This window comes from Poecilia mexicana, unplaced genomic scaffold (genome assembly GCF_051168715.1).
Source record: "Poecilia mexicana isolate PSO_F unplaced genomic scaffold, ASM5116871v1 scaffold_2, whole genome shotgun sequence".
In the NCBI taxonomy this organism is placed as follows: Eukaryota; Metazoa; Chordata; class Actinopteri; order Cyprinodontiformes; family Poeciliidae; genus Poecilia; species Poecilia mexicana.
The window spans coordinates 25,477,719-25,499,216 of record NW_028263371.1 but is presented as its reverse complement, the minus strand read 5'-3'; the positions used below and the strand labels follow the sequence as shown (position 1 = coordinate 25,499,216).

The 21,498-nt window shown below is 39.7% G+C and overlaps 1 protein-coding gene across 3 annotated transcripts in view; it reads right to left on the bottom strand.

The window, feature by feature from the left end:
- Positions 1-4,003: 4,003 nt before the first annotated feature.
- Positions 4,004-21,498, bottom strand: part of LOC106911089 (NLR family CARD domain-containing protein 3-like) — a 40,826-nt gene continuing 23,331 nt past the window's right edge. For 2 of the 3 annotated variants that reach the window (XM_088013303.1, XM_088013315.1), the window contains exons 8-9: positions 17,857-18,009; positions 4,004-17,339 (exon numbers count right to left, since the gene is read on the bottom strand). In XM_088013303.1, coding sequence (XP_087869429.1) covers positions 17,333-17,339; positions 17,857-18,009 — 160 coding nt within the window. In that variant the 3' untranslated portion in view covers positions 4,004-17,332. Of the gene's footprint in view, positions 17,340-17,852; positions 18,010-21,498 lie in introns of those variants that run through there. The other variant, XM_088013309.1, reaches the window with a different exon arrangement.

The window sequence follows — 21,498 nt, the reverse complement described above, 5'->3', positions numbered from 1 at the left end:
TTGGGGGCAAGGAGCAAAAGGGTCAGGTACTCAAGCACCAGCTCCCCCACCCCCTCCCTTGCACATACCTGAATTTCTCCCAGAGAGACGATTAAAGAGACTTTGCCTCTAAAGAACCAGGATAAATGGGTCGGTCCAAGATTCCCACTGAGAGAACAAAGGTTTGAACTTCCTGCTTCTCTCTTAGTTTGAGTCCATCTGTAAGAAAATCAAAGCTTCGTCTGTTTCTGTGAAGATATGAAGAGCTGAAGGAGAACCGGGCCGAGTTCTGGTTCTGGTTCCTCCACAGAGAGAAAACAAAGAGAGAGGAAAACAAGAAGAAGCAAACACTCACCCTGATCAAGATTCAGCTCTGCTACTAAGTGAACTTTGACCCCATGTCTCCTGATCTGATATCCCTGACTCCACCTGAGGCTCCGCCCCCTGCCCAAGTGACTTTAACACCTTTAATGTTTTCCTCCCTTTGAATCAACACTGAGCTGAGCTGGAAATGCTTAAACTTTTTCAGTTTTTTCTTATTTTTAGTTCATTTCCTGTCAACTTATCAATACAGGAAGTGGTTCAGTAAAACAGGAAGTGATCAGCAGAAATCCTGGGAGGAGATCTGATCGCTTTAGTTCAGCTTTAATTTCTGTCTTTATTTCTAGTCTGGAAAACATTCGGCTCCATTTCTAGACGGATCATTTTCTGACTGCTTCCACTTCTTTAAACATTAACCTTCATGCCACCAATCCTACTGCGAGGGTCAAAGGTCGATTCCTCTTTATTATCCTGGTTTCAATTCATTTTACAGCAGGCAGTAAAAACAGGAACAAACTAAACTCTCTCAACATCCAAACAGCTCCACAGGTTACAAAGTGCAGCTGATGGTGTGAGAGACTGAAGCAGCTGGTTCTGATGGTGGTGAGGTGAATCTGCAGCTGATGGAGGGAAACAAGGTCCGTCCTGATTGGACGACTCGGATCCATCAGAACAGTTCACTACGGTCAGAAAAGATACTGAACCATAAATCTTTACGACTCTCTAAAGGCTCTTCTGGTTCAAACTGTTGGCAGCAACAAGTTTAGTTTGGTAATCAGTAACTATCAACAAGAGCCTGAAGGGCAATTATGATTAAAGTTGATCATCAAGTCTGGGCTCCAGCTGATTAGGACATTTTTAGGACGGAACCAGACTAAAGAGTGAACCGGGTCGAGATGCGCCGCAGCGCTCAGTGGAAACAAGGCATTAGTGACCCGAACCAGCAGCAGAGAGAAAAAGGAAAGATTCTCTAAAAGCAGAATAAAACATGTGGATAAAAGCTGCTGAGCTTTTAAACACAAAGTCAGTCTGGAGTTCAGATCAGCAGCAACAAAGTATTTCTGCTGCCGCCATCTTTCCACAGCCTGGTTCTGAATGAAGAGCGGTTCTGATCCAATCAGAGCACAGCTCTTTGACTTTTAAACATGAATGATTCAAAATGATGATGTTCAGCTGCTGAGCAACTGAGTCGCCACAGGACCGAGTTTCCCGTCGTCACTGTGGAGTCAGAAAACCAGAAGAAGGAACCTGCTGGGAACCAGTGGGTCCAATGGGACCAAACGCCTTCAGCCTCACCTGGTACCATCACAGGGTTCAAGACATAAATCCATCCAGCAGCAATGAGAGCAGAACTGATGCTGGAAACTCTTCAACCATCTGCTGAATCCAACCAACGGCAGAGAAAGTGAGAGAATAAAGAGCAAACGATGGAGCGATCTCCCTCAGCCAATCAGACACCAGGTGCTGCAGCATCAGCCGCTCTGCTCCTCCTCTGGCCCAATCAAACGGGTCCGACTCGTCCTGGACGCCATCAGAAGCAGCATTTTAACTGGCTGTGCAGCGACTTCATGACAGGAGACGATTCAGGGTTCAACTCTTCTGGAAGGAAAAACTACTGAGTCCTTCCAGCTGCAGAGACAACGGAGGATAAAACTGAGACCAAATGTTGTCCAGAGCAGCAGAACCTCAGCATGGTTCACTGAAGGAAAAGGAAAAAGGAGCATCTGAAAAATTACTAGAGGAAAAAAGGATTTGGTGAAAAAGCTTCTCATGTTCTGAGTCACTGATCAAAACATCAATTAATATTTATTAATTACATGGTGATGACAGTAATTTTTATTTCACAAACATTTCACCTCCCAGACATATTCGTCACCCTGTTCGTCCCTAAACCTTTGAATAATAACCATTTTGAGGCTTTTCTTAAAGTACGTCCTGCTTGAACTTCGCTTCAACTCTGAGTTTGTTCCAAACCTTCACACCAATCACTGAGACGCACATTATTTTCATCGTTGTTCCAACAGGTGAAGTTCTGAAGTTCAGGCTTTCTCTATAGTCATATCCACCCACTCTGTGTGTAACAAGTGTTTAATATTTTCTGGTGATAGTTTGTTTCTAGCTTTGTACATAAACTGTGCAGTTTGAAACTACCAAACTACTAGGAGCTAAAAAAAATCTTAAATTGTTGGTCTGACATTAAAAATCAACCTTATGAACTATTTGAATGGCTCTTTTCTATAATGTTCATAATGGTTGATGTGAAGTTAGCATTAGCGAGAACTCCAATACTTCTAACTATTTTAGATTGCAGATATTTAATCTGAGGTTTCCAAAAGATCTTATTATGAATCAAAATAGCCAAAAATCGTATTTCAGTCACTCTCTCCACATTCACATTATCAATTATTATTTGTAAATCGCTATGCTATTTACAATTCCCAAATAACATTAACTTGGATTTATCTACATTTAGTGATAATTAATCTCAAACAATTTACATAACTTTAAATTAATTTCTATCAAAAGTTACTGTAAATTTACAACTGTAAATAAATGTTTGTATTGTCTGTAAATAAAACACAAGTATTTTGGAAACCTTATGAATATCATTTATGTATAAAATAAACATCTTGGGTTCCAGCACTGAGCCCTGGGGAACACCACAAACATTGCCTAAGCATGAGGAATGGAAATCACCCATTTGCACAAATTGTTGCCTGTTGCTGAGAAAACTTTTCATCCATTGCAAAACTCCTCCTCTTAAACCATAGCGCTTGAGTTTCTTGATGAGTATTTCATCATCAATTGTATGAATGCTTTTTTAAGTCAATAAATAAACAGCAGGTTTCTTTGTATCTAGTGAACAGGTAGCTTCTTCTGTTTTTAAAGAACTTCCAAACCGACTCTCAGTGAGTCGTTGGTGTTTATTAACAAATCTATCCAATCTGGTAACAAATATTGTTTCCAAAATCTTTAACTTTAAATATAAAAGTTTGGAGAAAATGTTGGTATTTTATAGGCAAATAAAAATAATTAATATAAATAACCTATTGTCAGAATAATAAAATAAGGTAAATATATTTATAAATCAGTTTCTCTCTAAATAAAACTGTAGATGTGTGTCTGGTGAACTTTAGTCTAAAACAAGTTTGTTCTTCATTCAGTGAAGTTCCTCTCAGCGAGTCGAGGAGTCAGAAAATTTACTGAAGTCAGAGTAAAAATACTTCAAAATAAAAGTATTCAGGAAAAGTACAGCGTAGTAAAAATACTCCTAAAGGCACATTTTTACAAAAGATTACTGGAGTAAAAGTAACTGAGTAAATGTAACTCTGCTCAGAAACTGACTTCAGATCCATCTGGACCAGAACCAGAATTTGACTCTAAAGACCAAGAATCCTGATGCATGCTGGGAGTTTTCCTGTCTGTCAGAACCAGAACCTTCCAGAAACTCAACAATCATCTGGGCGTCTGCATTTGCTTCCAGAGGTCAGAGGTCAAACTGTGACTGGTTCTGCTGGGTGGAACCAGAACAGAACCAGAACCAGAAGCTCCTGCTAGAGAATCTATCAGTCTGAATGTGTTGAATGAATATAAAATACAAATTTCACTCTTTGAATGGAAACAATGACTTCAATGAACTTTTTGTGATTTTCTAATTTTTTGACCAGCATCTGCAGTTTTGCAAACAATTTGCTGAACAGAATGTTATTAAAAACTTTATTGGTCATTAAACAGACAGCAACCCACATTACATTAGAATAAATATAAAAACAAACAAGAACCAATCAGCACATTATCCCAGTGATTCTCTGAGGTCTGAATAAATCAGTGAATCTCAGTAAAGAGCCTGATGTGACACATTGAGTCCTAAAGGTCTCTAGAAAACTGAAAACATGAAATATGGAGTTAAAAAAGTAAAAACCAAAACAAACTGAGGAATATTAAAGCTGAGGATCAATTAATATAATGCAAAACTTCATTATTTAAAGATTTTTAGAATGACTATAATAAGATAGCAATGTAAATAAAATCTTTTTTTTTTCTTCTAGATAAATGCTGGATGTTCCTGAAAACTGCTCTAAGATCAGAGTTTCTGTGGGACATCCAGTTCTAAACTGGTTAAAATGGTTTCTGTGATGGAAGCTGAAGTTTCTCTGCAGTTTCCAGTAAAGCATATTTTTATCTGTGGAGCTTTGAGGAACATTTTCCTGTCAGCAGAAGAAGAAGCAGCAGAGAAAAGAGGTTTGAAGTGTCTTTATGATTCAAAGCTGAACTGAAAATGATTCCCATGTTTCCATCTCAGACCATTTCTGGTTCCAGGATGAAAATGAATCAGAGAAAAAAGATCAACTTTCCAATTGAATCCAGTTCAGATCAAAACTCCATGATGCCTCTAAATCTGTTTTTCAACCTTTTTGGGCCCAGCGCCCCCCTAGCCTTTACCCAGGTCCCTCACCGCCCCCACAAAAATATTTGCAGGCTACTTTGCACTGACTATAATTTTATTATTAATATTACTATCATTATTGTAGATGTTTTGATTTTTATGCTCGTTTCTGTATTTATCATCAAAAATAATTTCCCAGAGAACAAAAAAGCCATGGGAATAGAAATTATTTTCACAGGCGTCTACAAAAATGCAATGAACATTCAACTTAAAATCGGTAGCCTATGTTGACAATGAAAATCCCGATCGATGAATCATAATTTGTATTGACACAAAGAGCATAAAATCAGCCAAGAAAAGCATTCAGACTTTACTTATTTTATTAACTTTCAGCGCTGAAAGGAGACGCTTTACCATTACATCCGAGAAGAGTTTCTAAAAAAAGTCTGTGCAGCGTCTGAGGAGAAGGAGGAGGGTAGCTGATTATATGGACTGAAGACACTCCCTGAAATCACACCATGTCTCTGTGGCTTGATAAGTTTCTGTTTCTCGTGAGAAATGGACCTTGGTGTCTAACAGAATCAAAAATGTAACTATTTACTATGGGCCCTTTGTCTAACAGCATGTGACTCTTTCTCGGCCTTGGTAACGCATCTCAACAATCCCCCTGTTGGGCTCTAAAGGAGCCCAAAAAGGAGAAGACAAACCCTAGAGTAGACACTGTCCCTTCCGGAAAACATCCCCCGAGGCTTTTACAAATGTTGACATACATATCATCATTTGAAAATGAAAGACAACGTTGGTGTTGTCTTTCATCCATGTCATTTCATCTCATTTCATTTCAATTTTGGGGGTAAAAACGGCCAGGGCACCCTTATGCCTCTTAGGCGGTGGATCGAAACCACAGTGTCCCTCTTACAGTCTAATAAAGAACATCCATCCATTTTCTTTACACCCTTGTCCCTCGGTGGGGTCGGGAGGGGTGCTGGTGCCTATCTCCAGCTAACGTTCCGGGCGAGAGGTGGGGTACATCCTGGGCAGGTTGCCAGTCTGTTGCAGGGCAGCACAGACACACAACCATGCGCACACACACACACACCTAGGGGCAATTTAGACAGACCTAACCTAACAGTCATGTGTTTGGGACGGTGGGAGGAAACTGGAGTACCCGGAGAAAACCCATGCATGCACAGGGAGAACATGCAAACTCCATGCAGAAAGACTGGGGCTGGGAATTGAACCCAGAACCTTCTTGCTGCATGGCAACAGCTCTACCAACTGCGCCACTGTGCAGCCCCTAATAAAGAACATAAGAAAGAAAATTGTTAATGGATGTTAGAGTGCTAAAGTTGGAGGAATATAAGTCACAAGATTTATAAGACGGTACAAAAATAATTAAAAGCTGTATGCTAGTTCAAACAAATGGGTTTTGCGTTTGGACTTAAAATATTGCAAAGACTCAATGTTATGAAGATCAGGTGGGAGTGAGTTCCAGAGTTTGGGAGCAGAGCGGCTGAATGCTCTGCTCCCTATAGTGACAAGACGAGCAGGGGGAACAGTGAGATGGACAGAGGAAGAGGATCTGAGGGGACAGGTGGGTGTGGCAATGTGACGGAGGTCCGAGAGATATGAAGGTGTGAGGTTGTGAACTACTTTAAAAGTTAGAAGAAGTATTTTATAGTTGATGCGATATGTGATTGGAAGCCAATGGAGGTGTCGTAAAATAGGTGTGATGTGATGAATTAAGGGGTCTGAGTAATGATACGAGCAGCTGAATTTTGAACCAATTGTAGTTTATGCAGAGTTTTCTGTGGCAAACCAAAAAGTAGAGAATTACAATAGTCTAAACGCGATGTGACCAAACTGTGGACCAGAACAGCAGTGGAGTGCGGAGATATGAATGAACTATGATATGAATGATATGAATAAACTATGATGAGGAAACAAGTAAAGATGCTCTCTAAGTAAAATGCAATAATAGTAATAAGATCTAATCATATCAGTCTCTCTATAGCGAGACCTGTCTACTTCAAATCAGTTTCTGCGTGTGTCCAGATGTAGAGCCGGCGCAGCCCGATAGGAAACCCTGACAGGCCCGCGAGGCCTCAGTGTGGCGTTTCAGCTTTAAATTGGTCCACCAATCGTGGAAGGCGCCCACAGTCTCACACCCCGGCACACCCAGAAAGGATTGGACTTCATTCTGCAACAGAAAAAACACAACAAAAAGCAAAATCAATGGATTATATATAATAAACATTAAAGTGAAGGAAAACATATATTTTTGTCTCTAGAAAGCTGGAGTTCCATGGTTCTTTTACGTTTCCGGGATACCATCTGATAGGCAGGTGGGTTCTATTGGTACCGCTGCTCTTCTCTATGTTGGAAGTGATGCACTGAACAGCCGAGGACCTCAGGCAGGGAACAGCAGCATCCACAGGAGATGAGGAGAGCAAGAGCAAGGAAGGTTCTTTAAGATTCTGCATCATCTGATTAGTAAATATAATGTTCTCTTTTTTTTTTATTTAAAGGCTGCTCCTTGAAGCTGAAGATCAAGTTTTTTTCATACTAAGCCAATAGAGCGTCAATATATCAGTAACATCTGTTATTTAAGTTCTCCTCTTAATAATAGTTAAATGCTTAAATTAAGTAACACATTTCAACCTTTAAAAATAACTTTCTTTGTTTTGTTTTAAGACAAAATCAGAAACCAAACAAAAAATCATGTAAAGGATCAGATTATGAAATGAATTTGCAAAACTGCCTGGACCACAGTCATGCTTAATCAAAGAAATATCATTTGAAATGTATATAAGATTAATCCCTAATAGAAACTTTACCAGAAATCTAAACCATATATAAATCTTTTGCTTTTGTTATTTTAATGAGATTCAGTCAATTAGTCCTCATTTAACAAGAAGTAACCCTCTACACTAAAGGCTTGTAAAATATCATCAATAGTGTGAAAAGTTAATGATCCGTGTTAAATTAAGATCCCTTGTAGTATTTTCCATTCATGTAATAAAAAACAACCCTATTTTGTCTCAGACCAAAAACTGTAAATTATGATTATGAGAAATGTTTAGGCATCGGATCAACAATTACACATAGAACTAGATTCTTTTTTATTCTGTCAATCTGTTAGACCTTAATTAGTTCCATAATCCAGTTTTGGGGAGAAATTTGATCCAACTAGATTTATTAAATTATATAATGTTCAGGTTAGACCTTTCTGCATGACTTGCTTAAAAAAATTATTTTGAATTATAGCAAGAGAGAAGCAGCAATCAAACAATTTAAACTCTATTTTGTAGAAATCTAGTTGACACATGACATCATTGTTAATTTTAATGTATTCAATTCAGAATATTCAGTATTACTTTAGAAACTCATTCGAGTAATTAAAACATTTGTGAATTTTGATTTAACCTCTGTGAAAGAATTTAACAGTTGATTGAAAAAATGTGCAGTAAACCCATAATTTGAGTAATTTTCCAAAGAGTAGATTTTCCTAAGATTTGAAATGGATTCAAATAAACTTAAACCATAACTTGAGATACTAGTCATCATATTTGTAGCCACTGTAATTTTAGCCAACTAGAACTTAGACCATCCTCTTTTGTATTTAAAGTGTGGTCGGATGTGCTTTTGTAAATCAGGAAATTAACAATTTTACCGTACTTTTATCCGTTTTCAATCGTTGTCATGCTGGAGGAGAGAAACATATTAGCCAGATGTTGGACAATCAGAGTTATAATTATTCAGGCAAACAATATTTCTGTAAACTGCAGAGTTCTAACACCCTGCTTCACCGTTAAACTTATTCTGGGGATCAAATAGCAGAGGTCAGAGTGCAAAGGCAGTAGATAATGAATTTGATGTAAATAAACTAAGGTGAGAAAAAGTGGCATCACACAATTCGAAAATTCAAGAAGAACCATCCTTTAGCCAGGTGCTTCCTCAGAGATCACAGTCAAACATCCAATGCGAGATCCTGTAAGCTGCAATCCGCCTTCAAGTGACAACAGGAAAAATCAATCCAACCTCACTGACCTCTGTAGAAGGTGTAAGAATCATCCAACAGGTCTTTGCTCTCAGACAGCAGTCCAGCAGAAGATGGCACAATTCATGTGTAGAAAGTGCAAATGTCCAAGTCAACGTGGCTAAGAACAGCGGAGGCCTGAAAGCCTTTTCTCCTCACCTCCTCACACGGCCCCCACGGTACCCGTCAGTCTACAGGAAGTAGAACTACTAGAGTAAAACACAAAGTAAATTAAGAAAATAAAAGTGTATGCCACCTTTTGCTCACATAATTATAAATTAAATGTCTTTTCTGTAGCTTGTGATGTAGATGAAGATTTGCTTCTTTTTTTTTAGTTTCAGCCAGGCTCAGGGTCACTGGAGCAGCTCAGATAAGGTCCACTGCCTCAGTCTCTGAGCTCCAAAGAGAAAGAAAAATAGAAATGCGTTAAGGTGATTCACCCTCAGATGTTTCAGAATTAACCGATTGTGGAATCAACTCCTCTCAAAAACTTAAACTCTCAAAAATTATTAAAAATGTAAACAAAATTTTGTATTTCAACTACATACACTTTTCAGAAATTGGTTATTCAAATGTATGTAAAATAATTAATTTAATAGCATCCAATTTTACATCCTTGTGATAATGCCATGCCTTTTTTTTTAAGAGTTTTTTTTTTTTACATTTTATCTGAATTTTTCCCCCGTGTCCCCTTGAGGGGCTCTGTAGAATTTTATAGTACTTTTAACCAAAATTTTCTCAATGATAACAATTACATCCAACTGTAACTTTATACAGTTAAAATTAGAGGTGATGCAGGAAATTCATCAATATGCAAATAAACATGGCATAGATATTGATTGAAGCTATTCAATTTTACATTATAACCTATATAACTGTATTTCAGTCATGCAGGAAGGCACTGTATAAGATCTCATTAAATAATCTCACAATACACCAATGTCAAATGAATAAATTCATAATTAACCATATCTATAAACCGACTAGGAATTAGGGTCTATTTCTTCTTCACCCCCTGTTGATATAATTAAAAAAATCGAAAGCAATTTTGCGTTTACTATTCTCCAAAACTAAAATATTACAGGGTGCGTCACAAAGTTTCCCAAATCTTCTGTCTTGAAAGTAGACTACGAGATGTTCTAAATGTAAAGTTTTATCAGAAATGTTTTATGTTTATCATTTATCATGTCCCCCTTTTGGTTTATTATGTAAATAGAAAACAAACTGTCATGTGGTGGTGGTTTAGGTGGTGAGAAGAGAAGCAGGACCCCAGGTCTGATGAAGGTGAAGAAGTTTAATGAGAGATGAAGCTCAGTACACTCCAAAACTCAGGCAGCACGGATAAGTGGGAACACAGCGGCTAAACTCTGGTAGCGACTGAGTAAACAACGACTGACTAAAATTAGCCTTCGCCATCACATGACTTGACAGTACTACTGTGACGACTAACACAAAGACTGACTAGAAACGTCCATGAGACAAACAAAGACAAGGACCCGACAAAGAACACAAACAACAGGTGAGACTAAATACACACAGGGGTAATCAAGGAACGACACACACCTGGGAACAATCAACAGGGAAGACGCAGAGACAGACACAGACACAGGGAGCAAACTGAAGACAAAAAACTCTAAAAATAAACACACAGAAACACGATCCTGACACAAACCAAATATTGTCCAGAGACTCTTTTTTTTCATGTCTAAAATGTCCAACTGAAACTGTACTGCAAAGGCCAAACATTTTGTTATCTTAACAAGTTCAGATCAGAATTTGGATTGCTTTCCTAAAAAGCAGTGTCATTGTTCTGTTAACCGACAAAAGAAAAATGTATCAATTTAGGCAGAGGAGCAAAAAATGTAGACAAAGATTATGCAGTACTGTAAGATGTCTTTGCGTTTCAAATCAAATGTTTTGTTGGACTTGGATTCATGTATTAATTCAATCAAAATTTAAGGCACACAAATGTTGTGAGCCAGTTGTTGTCCAATCAGTTTGTTTTTACATAAACAATTATTATCATATCCACTTTAAAAGTTTCATCATGTCCAATTTGTGCCTTTCTACCAAGACACGCATGTTTTTCAAAAGCAGCAGTTAGTTCAGTTAGTAAATTAGAAAGTTTGTTATTAGAGAGAAAATAAAAACAACAATAATATTAATAAAAATTAAAAGAAAATAAAAAATGTCAAACTAACATTTAACATTAAAAGAAAATAAAAAATGTCAAACTTAATGAAGCAGTCTCGCAATAAATGTTGTCTGGTCTTAAACCAAAGCTGAAATGTGATTACTCCTTTTCTAACGTATTATTTCCCAGTTTGAAAGTTAACGTAATGAACCATAATTGAATCTGGATCTGTTTCATAATCACCCTTTGAATCAAACACATACTCATATTCATTTACCAATTCTCTTCCCTCTTTGGAAGAGAGGGAAGAGACCAAGTTTCAAATAAAAAGAAATCCTGTTTTTGATAAGATAATAAGAAAGAAAAATTTTGATTAATCGATGATAAAGTTAAAGTCTGCTATAAACCTCATTTTTCAAGTTTCACTAAGTTTAAATTTTAACCCGTCTACAGCTAAGCCGAGTTTCAAAAACTTCAACCCATTAGATGTCACTTTATTTTGTTTATAATTTTACCTGTTATGTAATTTCATTCATCCTTCATACAGTTAATTTTACCACATGTGAAAATAGTAAATTGTGCAGGATTAGTTTAGTTTCAATCAGTTTTCCCTCAGCATCATTTATTCCATCCAGCCAATATTTCCCCAAAGGCTGTTTAACAGGTCGCCTCCTTTCTTCTGCACCAGATATTCTATCCCTTTTTTTTTCTCTTTCTCCCTTATTTTGATATTCACACATTGCAATAAACATAAAAGAGTACATTTAAACACATAACGTCTGCTCAGCGGCAGAAGCTTACACACACAGCTGACAGACACACACACACACACACACACACACACACCCACCTACACACACACACACACACACACACACACACACACACACACACACACACACACACACACACACACACACAGCTGACAGACACACAGAAATAGATCCACGCTTTTCAGCTCCTATTTTTGTCCTCTTACTTCACTTATTACTCTTTAGAGGAACAGATCGCAATCAACCTTTATCTTATCTCTTCTTTTTTCCTATGGTGGACTGCTTTCACCGCATTTTGGGTTTCTCAAGCAAAGTCACAGATTGGCTATCGCGTTCTTTTCCGGGGTCAGCGCTCCCCGAGGGTAAAACTGACAAAACCTAGCCTTTCCCTTCCCCGCATCCGGGGGAGGTCGGGGACGGCCAGTTCCCACTGCAAAAGCCAATCAACCTTTTACTTTAACTCTTAACTTTAACTTTGACTCTTAACAACTGAACTTTGATTCTTAACAACTTAACTTTGACTCAACTTTTAACTTTAACCTTACTCCAATGAACTCTTTGCAACATTTAGACAAAACAGTCAAAAGCAGTACGAACAACGGCCGACAATCAAACAGTGGCTGACAACTTAGACAACTCAGTGACAAGCAGACAAACCTGGGAAACAGTACAGACAACAGCTGATAACTGAAATTTATACAGACCTGAGAAACAGTACAGTGGTGTATATTAAGGAACAAGTGTCCTTACCTTTCATGTGGGCCCTACACCAGAGTACTGTTCCGGAAAGTCTGCGCCTGAACGGCCAGTCCAATCTCTGCTCATGTGTCAACACAAAACCATCCTCTGCTACCATCTGTTGGGAATGGAAATCCCGATTGATGAATCATAATTTGTATTGACACAAAGAGCATAAAATCAGCCAAGAAAAGCATTCAGACTTTACTTATTTTATTAACTTTCAGCGCTGAAAGGAGACGCTTTACCATTACATCCGAGAAGAGTTTCTAAAAAAGTCTGTGCAGCGTCTGAGGAGAAGGAGGAGGGCAGCTGATTATATGGACTGAAGACACTCCCTGAAATCACACCACGTCTCTGTGGCCTCAGAAAACGTTTCTTTTTTGTGAGAAATGAACCTTGGTGTCTAACAGAATCAAAAATGTAACTCTTTACTATGGGCCCTTTGTTTAACAGCATGTGACTCTTTCTCGACCTGGTAAAGCATCTCAACACCTAACAGCAGAAAAATCAGAGTGAAAAAATATTCTTATTCTTTGCCATTTTCTAGTTGATAGTCCACAAAATTATGTAAATCTTAGGGGGTTAAAGAAAAAAAGATGCGCACATTGCGCAACTATTTGCAAAACAACTGAGTTCTGCTAAATTAAAACATGGATAGAACTGTAACTACATTAATCATAGCTCTTCTCTTCAGTGTTTCTGTCGGTTTCTGGTGGTGCAGGTCTGTGCTGCCTTCAGGAGAATGGGACATCAGAGTATCATCTATAAAATTTCACCCACATGGCATTTACTGTGCAAACCAGGCATGTGCAGAGGGGGGGGCTGGGGGTGCTTGAGCACCTGCCCTTTTTGCTCCTTGCCCCAAAGTGCCCTTTTGGTCCATTTTTATTTATTTTTTTGGTATTATTTTCAAAGCCCTCTTCTGACACATAATAACATGTACTAAAATTATTTTTTGTTTTGTTTTGGGTTTTTTTTTTACAACATGATAAGCCTTCCGGTCACCTTGTTACCTTTGACCTTTTGCCCATGACGCATGACGCAGTTGCCTCTCGCGCAGTGAGATAAGGCGGCTAACTGGAGCTCAACGTAGCAAACGTTCCAGATTACAGAACAGTTTTTGGTGAATTATATATATAAAAAAAAAAACGTTTTTGGTGAATAAAGTGGAGTAGACTTGCTACTTGTCAGATGACGGAAAACGTTGAAGTATCGTTTCTGCTTCAGAGAGGTAATGAAATACAACAGACACTGACAGGCCTTTGCGTCTGGCTTACTCTGAAGAACTACTGAACGGGAGGAGACAGACAGGTGAGGAAAAACTGTTCTTATCTATCAAACCAGTATTTTTATCATACAGACATTAGGCTGTTGTTGTTGTGCTATTAGCTAGCTGCTAGCTAACGACTTTGCTAGCAAAGCTAGATAACTGAAAAGCTTCTTCCCTGTGTACGAGGCACATCGCCCGTCCAAAACTTATCTCCATAATGGATATATGTCCGATCTTCTAATTTCCTTTGCTGTATAATGTACATCGCATTTATTCTGGCGTTAGGTAAATGTGTCTTGAAAGAGAATAGCACTTAAATAAAAGACCAACAAGGATATTCATTTAGAATAAAAAATAACTCACCTTGAATTACCATAATAGATATAATGTATGTCATTAATGAAGGGGAAAAAACTCAACCCAGATTTTAAGTTTAGGGTCTGGTTCGCAGAGCATGTAGTTAAATTTTTTCCCCAATTATTCAATGGGAAAAAATAAACTAGCCTCAGTTAAGTAAAATAAAACTGTAATCGAAACTTTTGGAATTGTCATGATTTCTTTTTTAAAAACAAATTGTTTTGTTTAAAAACTTTTTTTAATTAACTAATTTTTGTGTTGTGAACTTTAAAAGTTATTTGCAAAACATAAACTTTTATTTTCACACGTCAGAAATCTTTTGTTGGGATTTTGGGTCCTGCCCATGACGTCATGTGAGAATCACAAGCAAAACTTTGAGTCAAACAAAAACTTAGAATATCAAGAAAAGATTTCTGACATGCACAAATAAGTTTGTTTAGCAAAAAAAAATTCACTTCATGACACAAATGTGTGATTTAAATGTTTAAAAAAGTTTTAAGCAAAACTCAGTAGGCTTTTTCCATCGTGACATGCATTAACAATTCAACTTTTGCTTTTGTTTTTTTCTTTTTTTCTGCAGTTCCACCTTAAAGTTTGATGCAGCTCTGCTTTCCTGAATGGACCATCTTCATCTCCCCTGCAGCAAACAGGCAGCTCTTTTCTTTATAGATTACAGTCCACTAAAAGGTTGCATTGTGCCCTTGTTTATATTTTTAATAGTGTAATTCTGTAAAGACAAAATATGTAAATCAGAGCTAAACCACCAGCTCTGATTTACATATCTTGCTAAATTGCGGGTTTGAATATTGCAATACTTTCCTATAACAAAATAGACCTGCAGAAAGAAATTACTAATAAAATATACTGCTCAAAAAATAAAGGGAACACTTAAACAACACAATATAACTCCAAGTAAATCAAACTTCTGTTAAATCAAACTGTCCACTTAGGAAGCAACACATTGATGATTTTTGTGTGATTTTGTTGTCAGCACATTCAGCTTTGTACAGAACAAAGTATTCAATGAGAATATTTCATTCATTCAGATCTAGGATGTGTTATTTGAGTGTTCCCTTTATTTTTTTGAGCACTGTTACATATGCATAGTTGTATGCTCTGTATAGAGATTTGCGTTACCTTTGATTGTATATTTCACAATTTTGTAATTTATCATTGTTTATTAAACTCTGAAAGCTGTGTGGCTTTGTTAATATTCAGTCCTAGAATGCGATTAGATGTGCCCTTTTTTTTTTTGAGCACCTGCCCTTTTAGTAGTCTCTGCACGGCCCTGGTGCAATCCAGAGCTTTCAGTGGAAAAATAAAGTGCCACATCCTTTTAATGTCATACAAATATGAGACACAGAGGCGCAAAAAGTGGGTATGCAGCGTTTGCAACGCATAGGGGTGCAGCACCAGAGAGGGCGCCAAAACCCCGTCTGGAGGGGGCGACGCACCGATTATGTTTTCCCATACACTTCAGCGCGCCTCACGCTCCTTCACCTCTCGCACATAACGAGGTAAATGTAGCGATTTTTACACTTCACGTATCGTCGCCTGGGGGGGGGGGGCGATTTATGTTTACGCATCCACCTGAATAATGTGTAGTTGCGCCACTGATGAGACAGAAACATGGATTATATCTTTATATAGACCTGTCTATTGATTTATAGTTTAATAGTTTTTACTGGACAGAAATGACAAAGAGAAAATCTGGTTCTTAATCAAATCCTAATGAGTCAAATTGAAAGTGTCATGGAGTCGTCAGCCTCATGACATTAACACTGACATGAAAAATAATACTGAAGAAATAAATTAAACACATAAGTGATAAGTTATTTACTGTTATGGTCTGTAAAATATATGTATTCTCAGTATTAGATGTGGTCTCAACAAACCCATGACATTTCAACAATATTATTTTACCTTTTATCTGGAAATAGTGTCCGTTTCTTATTGCCATACAGTCCTATCTATGTATTAATTATTGCTTGAAAGATCTTTCCATACCAGTTTATTCCTCTGAATTTACTTTAATTTCTTAGTTTATTCTTCCGTTTTCTTCTTCATTCATTTCCATTTAGTTTCCTTGATTAGTATTATCCTCTCTTGGTTTATTGCTATGTCCACTTTAGTTTCTTTCCTGTTGTTAGATTTATTTTATCGTTTATTGACCATCAGTAATCTTCACTCATCACCTGCTGCGCCTCCTAATCATCATGTGTTTCACATCATGTGTTGATTTTTAACACTGTTCAGCGTCGGATTCTCTGTTTTTATGCCATAATTCACATCTAGTTCGTCGCTCCGTTTTATGTCCTGCTTCTCCTTTTTTTGCGTAATGTGCGCGTCTTTTTTTTTTTTTTAACCCCCTAAGGTGCAGGGCGGTCAGGAAACGTATCGATGGGGAAAAGGCAGACTGATATAAACCTTTTAAAACAATGGAAACAATTTCGGTATTCTGATTATTGAAATTTAAAAGTGCTGTGTTGTTCCATTACACCCGTTTCATACGGGAAACGGGTGTGATGGAAATGAACGCCCTCTATTATGGTATCACCCATGGAGGGATTTCTTTATAAGTAGGTTCATTTTTCAGAGGGATGCAAAGTGATGGTATTGTGATTTTAGTAATTACATGTTTATAAGAGCGATTTTCTGTTGTCCTTCCATGGAAGCGGGCAGCATCCAGACAGAAATAAAACACTTTTTAATATAAGCTGCTGCTTAACATGATCATAGAACTGCAGAAACATATGTACAAAAATACCAGACAACGTGAATCACAGCAACGTCATCAGCTGGTGAGACGCTGAACTGATGCGGTGAAGCTACTAGTAGCAGGAGCGAAGCTGCGCCAAGAAGCCAACAGAAGCTAACACTGAATAGTAGGAGAAGAAGAGCTGCCATGTATATTGTTGCAGCCAAGCATTATTTAATGTTACACAATACAGTTTTGTGTATTGTTGTGAATATAAGGTGTAAAGTTTACCTTCGACCAAACGCCCCCCAAAGGAATCCCAGCGCCCCCCTTTTGTAAAAATGTCCGCCAGCGCCCCCTGCCGTCCTCTGAACGCCCTCTGGAGGGCGGTACCGCCCACGTTGAGAACCGCCACTCTAAATGGTGCCCAATTTGAATCGGATCTTTATTGATCCAAAGAGACAAACAATATCAGACACTAAATGACAGACATGAGAAAATAAACAGGAGGAAAATCTTGGAGGTCAGAGGTCATCATCAGGATCCAGTCAGAGTCTCTTTAGACTCAAACTGCTGCAGCTTCAACCTCTGAGGATCAGCAGGACACAGAGACCGTTCTCTACTTTACAGAGATCACCACCTGCAGAGAGAAGAAGGATGGAGAGATCAGATCAGTGAGTGTCTCCAGCCTCTCCAGCAGCAGTCAGTGACGCAGCACATCCAGTAGATGGTTTCCAGGCTGCAGTCAGACTGATCTCAGAGCTGTGACCAAGATGAACCTGATCAGTTGTTTCCTGTTGAACTGACAGAACAAGCAGATCTGAGATCAGATCTGCTGCTGCCACAGTTTGAGGAATGAGGACCACTGTCTCTAGACATGTTGGACGGCTGGACGCTGGAGTCCAGCTGGATGTCCTGGAGACATGGACACAGCAACAACACTCATCTTCACAACAACACAAACACAGGAACACAGCAAGCTGCTGCTCCTCTGATTGGCTGATTGCTGTCTCTGTGTCCAATCAGGAAGCCTGAACCATTCTCCTCCCACCAAGAAGCTGCAGCTTCACTGGGAACACTGGAGCTTTGCTTTGATGCTAACTGGGTTTAGTTCAATATGCTGACAGCAGCTGGAATCACTACAAACATTTACTTACTTTAAAGTCTCTACAAGATCCATCAGCTGCTGAACATCTGAATCCTTCAGGTCATTGTCTCTCAGCTCCAGTTCTGTCAGACGGAGGCTGTTGGACTTCAGAGCTGAGGCCAAAAAATCACAGCTGATCTTTGACAAACTGCAGTTCATCAACCTGAATAAAGAATAAAAGATGAGCTGAAGCCAACAGGATGCAGGTGAACCAGTCCAACAGAACCAGTTAAAGATTCCCATGAATATTAAAGCCAACAAGCTGCTGCTTCAATAAAGACCTGCTGACTTCAGAACCAGAACCAGAACATGGTACTGGGTCATGTTGTGTTGGAGGATTTTAGTCAGTAAAATCATTCCAGGTTCTGATCAAAGTTTTGAAGCATCAATCATTGATTATTGATTTGTTCCTGTCAGATTCCAGGAATTCACTTTTTTAGACTGGGTTGAATGACCTTTGACCTGCTTCATGTGAGGGGGTTCTTTTTCTAACTTTGCTCGGTGTTTCACTATGGGAATTGCCTCAGCGTGACCCAACTCCAAGCTCCAATGACATCACGTCTGTCCGCGACAGACAGGTTGAGCCGCCACCATGGCTCCACCCACCATTCAATATCACGGCCAACCTACTCCAACTACCAACTACCTGTCAGCTCTTTCTCGCTTTCTTCCCGTGTGAAGAACTACAACTCCCTCAGCATATTCAGGCTTGCTTGGCTCTGCTTAACCGTTCTTACGTGTTCCATAAAGGAAGACACCAATGAACACAGTACCAGGACAGGCCTGGACTGTGCTGGGTAAGTGCTTCGAAAGAAGCATTTTCTTTTTTTGTTTTAAGCAGCTATCGCGACAAGGTGGGCTGCTTTTATAGCCACTGTTTTAATTAACAGAGTAACTGAGCTGACGCGTCAAGCCTGGCTTGGTAGCTGCTTAGCGGTACATCGCTAGTATAAACAGTTGGTAAAGTTCAGCTAATGTGTCACAGCGAGCTGACTTTATCTTCAGTTTTACAGCTAATGTGTTACGAGGAGCTATAAGATTTTGGCATGGCTACGGCTCCCTCCCCCACCAAAGGGTCGGAACCGACGGTTAAAGAGGGTGTATCCCGCTCGTTCCCTGCGTCATGTGGGGCCTCTATTTCGGGCAGGGACCCGCACCCTATGTGCATCGTTTGTATGGGCACTAAACACGCTCAGGCGTCGCTGGCTGACACTCAGGGGTGCCAGCACTGCTCGTCAATGCCAGAAAAAATCCTGGAAAGGCGACTAAGAGTTGCTGTAGCTAACAGTCAGGACCTGTGCCTCTCATCACCTTCAGCTGTTTCGGCGGTTGAAAAGCATCAACCGCGAGCCTTTAAGAGCTGGGCGGACATGATGGTGGAAGAGTCCTCGCCCATGCCCCCTTTGTTTTAGGGCAGGGGTGTCCAAACTTTTTGCAAAGGGGGCCAGATTTGGTGTGTTAAAAATGTAGGAGGGCCGACCTTGGCGGACGTCCTAATTTCAGCAATCTTAAGCATGTCTTTAGGTTCATTTCAAACATGAATATCATATGCAATTGAATATTCACTTAACTTCACTTTTTTAACACTTTAACTTTTTTCTAATGGTTAAACAGAATTAATTGTACTCTTGTGTGCAAATTACATTTGAAACATAAAACAATATCTCACCATGGCAGTTCAATATTTACATAATTTTTAAATAAAATAACAGAAAAATGAGCAAATAACAGTCATAATCAACAAGTGCAGGGCTCATGTGAAATATGACATATTAGTAAATGTTGATTAGATTTTTAAAAGTTTCTTATTCTGGAGTGAACACTGAAAACTTGTCTGAATTTATGACTTATTTTGATCTTAAAAAACAAAAACAAAATTTATTCAGAGACTTATGACAAATGACTTGTCTGCATTAATGTGATACTGAGATCTGGACTGCGGCACATGGGCCAGGTCTGGCTGAGATGTCTCATAAGTGAGAGTCCGTTATTTAAGTTCCCAACCGAGAATGTCTTCTCTCACAAATAAGTCGAGAAGGGTTGCATCCCGTGCAGTATTTGACTGTTAAATGTAGCATAATGTATTGAACCGAAACGGGATGCGATTTGTTCCGTATTCTACAAATGTGTATGTGTAACAACAAACAGGAGGTCCCCGGGTAGATTATATAGTAGGCTGTCCCAGTCATTGTTTCACTCACGGTGTTGCAATATTGTGCTTTCTGGGTAACACAGACCAACCCCGATGCGCTGCCGCAGCAGTCCCGCACCCCATGAGACCAGGACGATGCGTCCCTTATTTTGATTTCTGACAGGTGGCAATCCTAACGTCGACCCAAACAAGCTTAGCATTTTCTTACCAAACCGAATCTCTCGAAACCTGTGTTTCTCCAGCTGTCGGTAAAAGTTCGCGAGAGAAAGCTGCTGGTGCTGACCACGGCTCTTGCGTCACTCTGCAGCTCAGTAAGCTACAGCTGCAAATGGCCTGAGTCACAGGGCTGCTGCCCTCTAGTGGGTAAACGAGGAACAGCATTTAGTGTGTAAGCTCCGCCCTATGCAGGTAAAAGTACTGCTGCCCAGTGTATTAATGCTACGTGCGGGCCAGATGTTATTGATTTGATGACAGAGGCTGCGGGCCGGATGAAATTTGACCATGGGCCGCATTTGGCCCCCAGGCCGGACTTTGGACATGACTGTTTTAGGGTCTAATGGGGAGTGGGGAACTCGAAACGGGCTTGGAGGAGACGGAGGGTGATGCAAACTCCAACCTCCTTGAACTGTAAGTCATGGAAGAAGAGGAAGATGACATCTTCCTGGCTCAACTGTCCAGGCCGCCCAGCGGAGCGGAAATCGTCTCCTCTGGGGACAGTGACCTGTATGATGTGTGCAGACGGGCTGCTTTGAAGCTGAACATCCCCTGGCCAGCAGCCCAGGATACAGGTGGTACAGAACGCGACTTGTATTATGGGAAGACACTGCCACTAGTCTTACCATCAGCTAAACAGCTTTTACCAACTGTTCCCGCCTGCATGAGAGAAATAAGCTGTTTCTGGTCTAGCCCATTTAATAGCAAGCTCCCCACCCGGGCTTCTCTAAACTGGAGATACGGGGCATGGGTGAGTTGGGGCTGGCCAAACCCCCCAACAGTGGAGCCTTCAGTAGCTTACCACCTTCACATCTGTGTCAGCATCTTCAAGCATCTCGCTTCCAGGTAAAATAGATCATCTCACTGCATCTATTTATCAGCGAATGTACAAATATGCTGCACAATCAGTGTGCTCGCTTAATGCAGTTACACTGTTGTCAGCCTATCAAGGTGAAATCCTGGAGGAGATTGGTCGGCAGCTGGACTCAGGGACACCAAACCCCACCCTTTGGGATGAGATATGTGTGGTGAATGATCTTATCCTACGCACCTCTAGAGGTGCCGTTCAAGGTTGTGGTCGTGTCATGGGACTGGCAGTCTCAGGGGAGAGGGCCTTATGGCTAAACCTGTCAGGCCTGAGTGACGCCCAAAAGGCTGAAATTACAGTATGGGTTTAACCTACGACCTAGTTGGCTCCTCCCTGGAGAAAATGAGGGGAATAAGTACCCTCAGAAAACAGGAGGGAGAGGCCTTCAATCTTTGTTTGCCTTGTGAATCTAGCCAAAC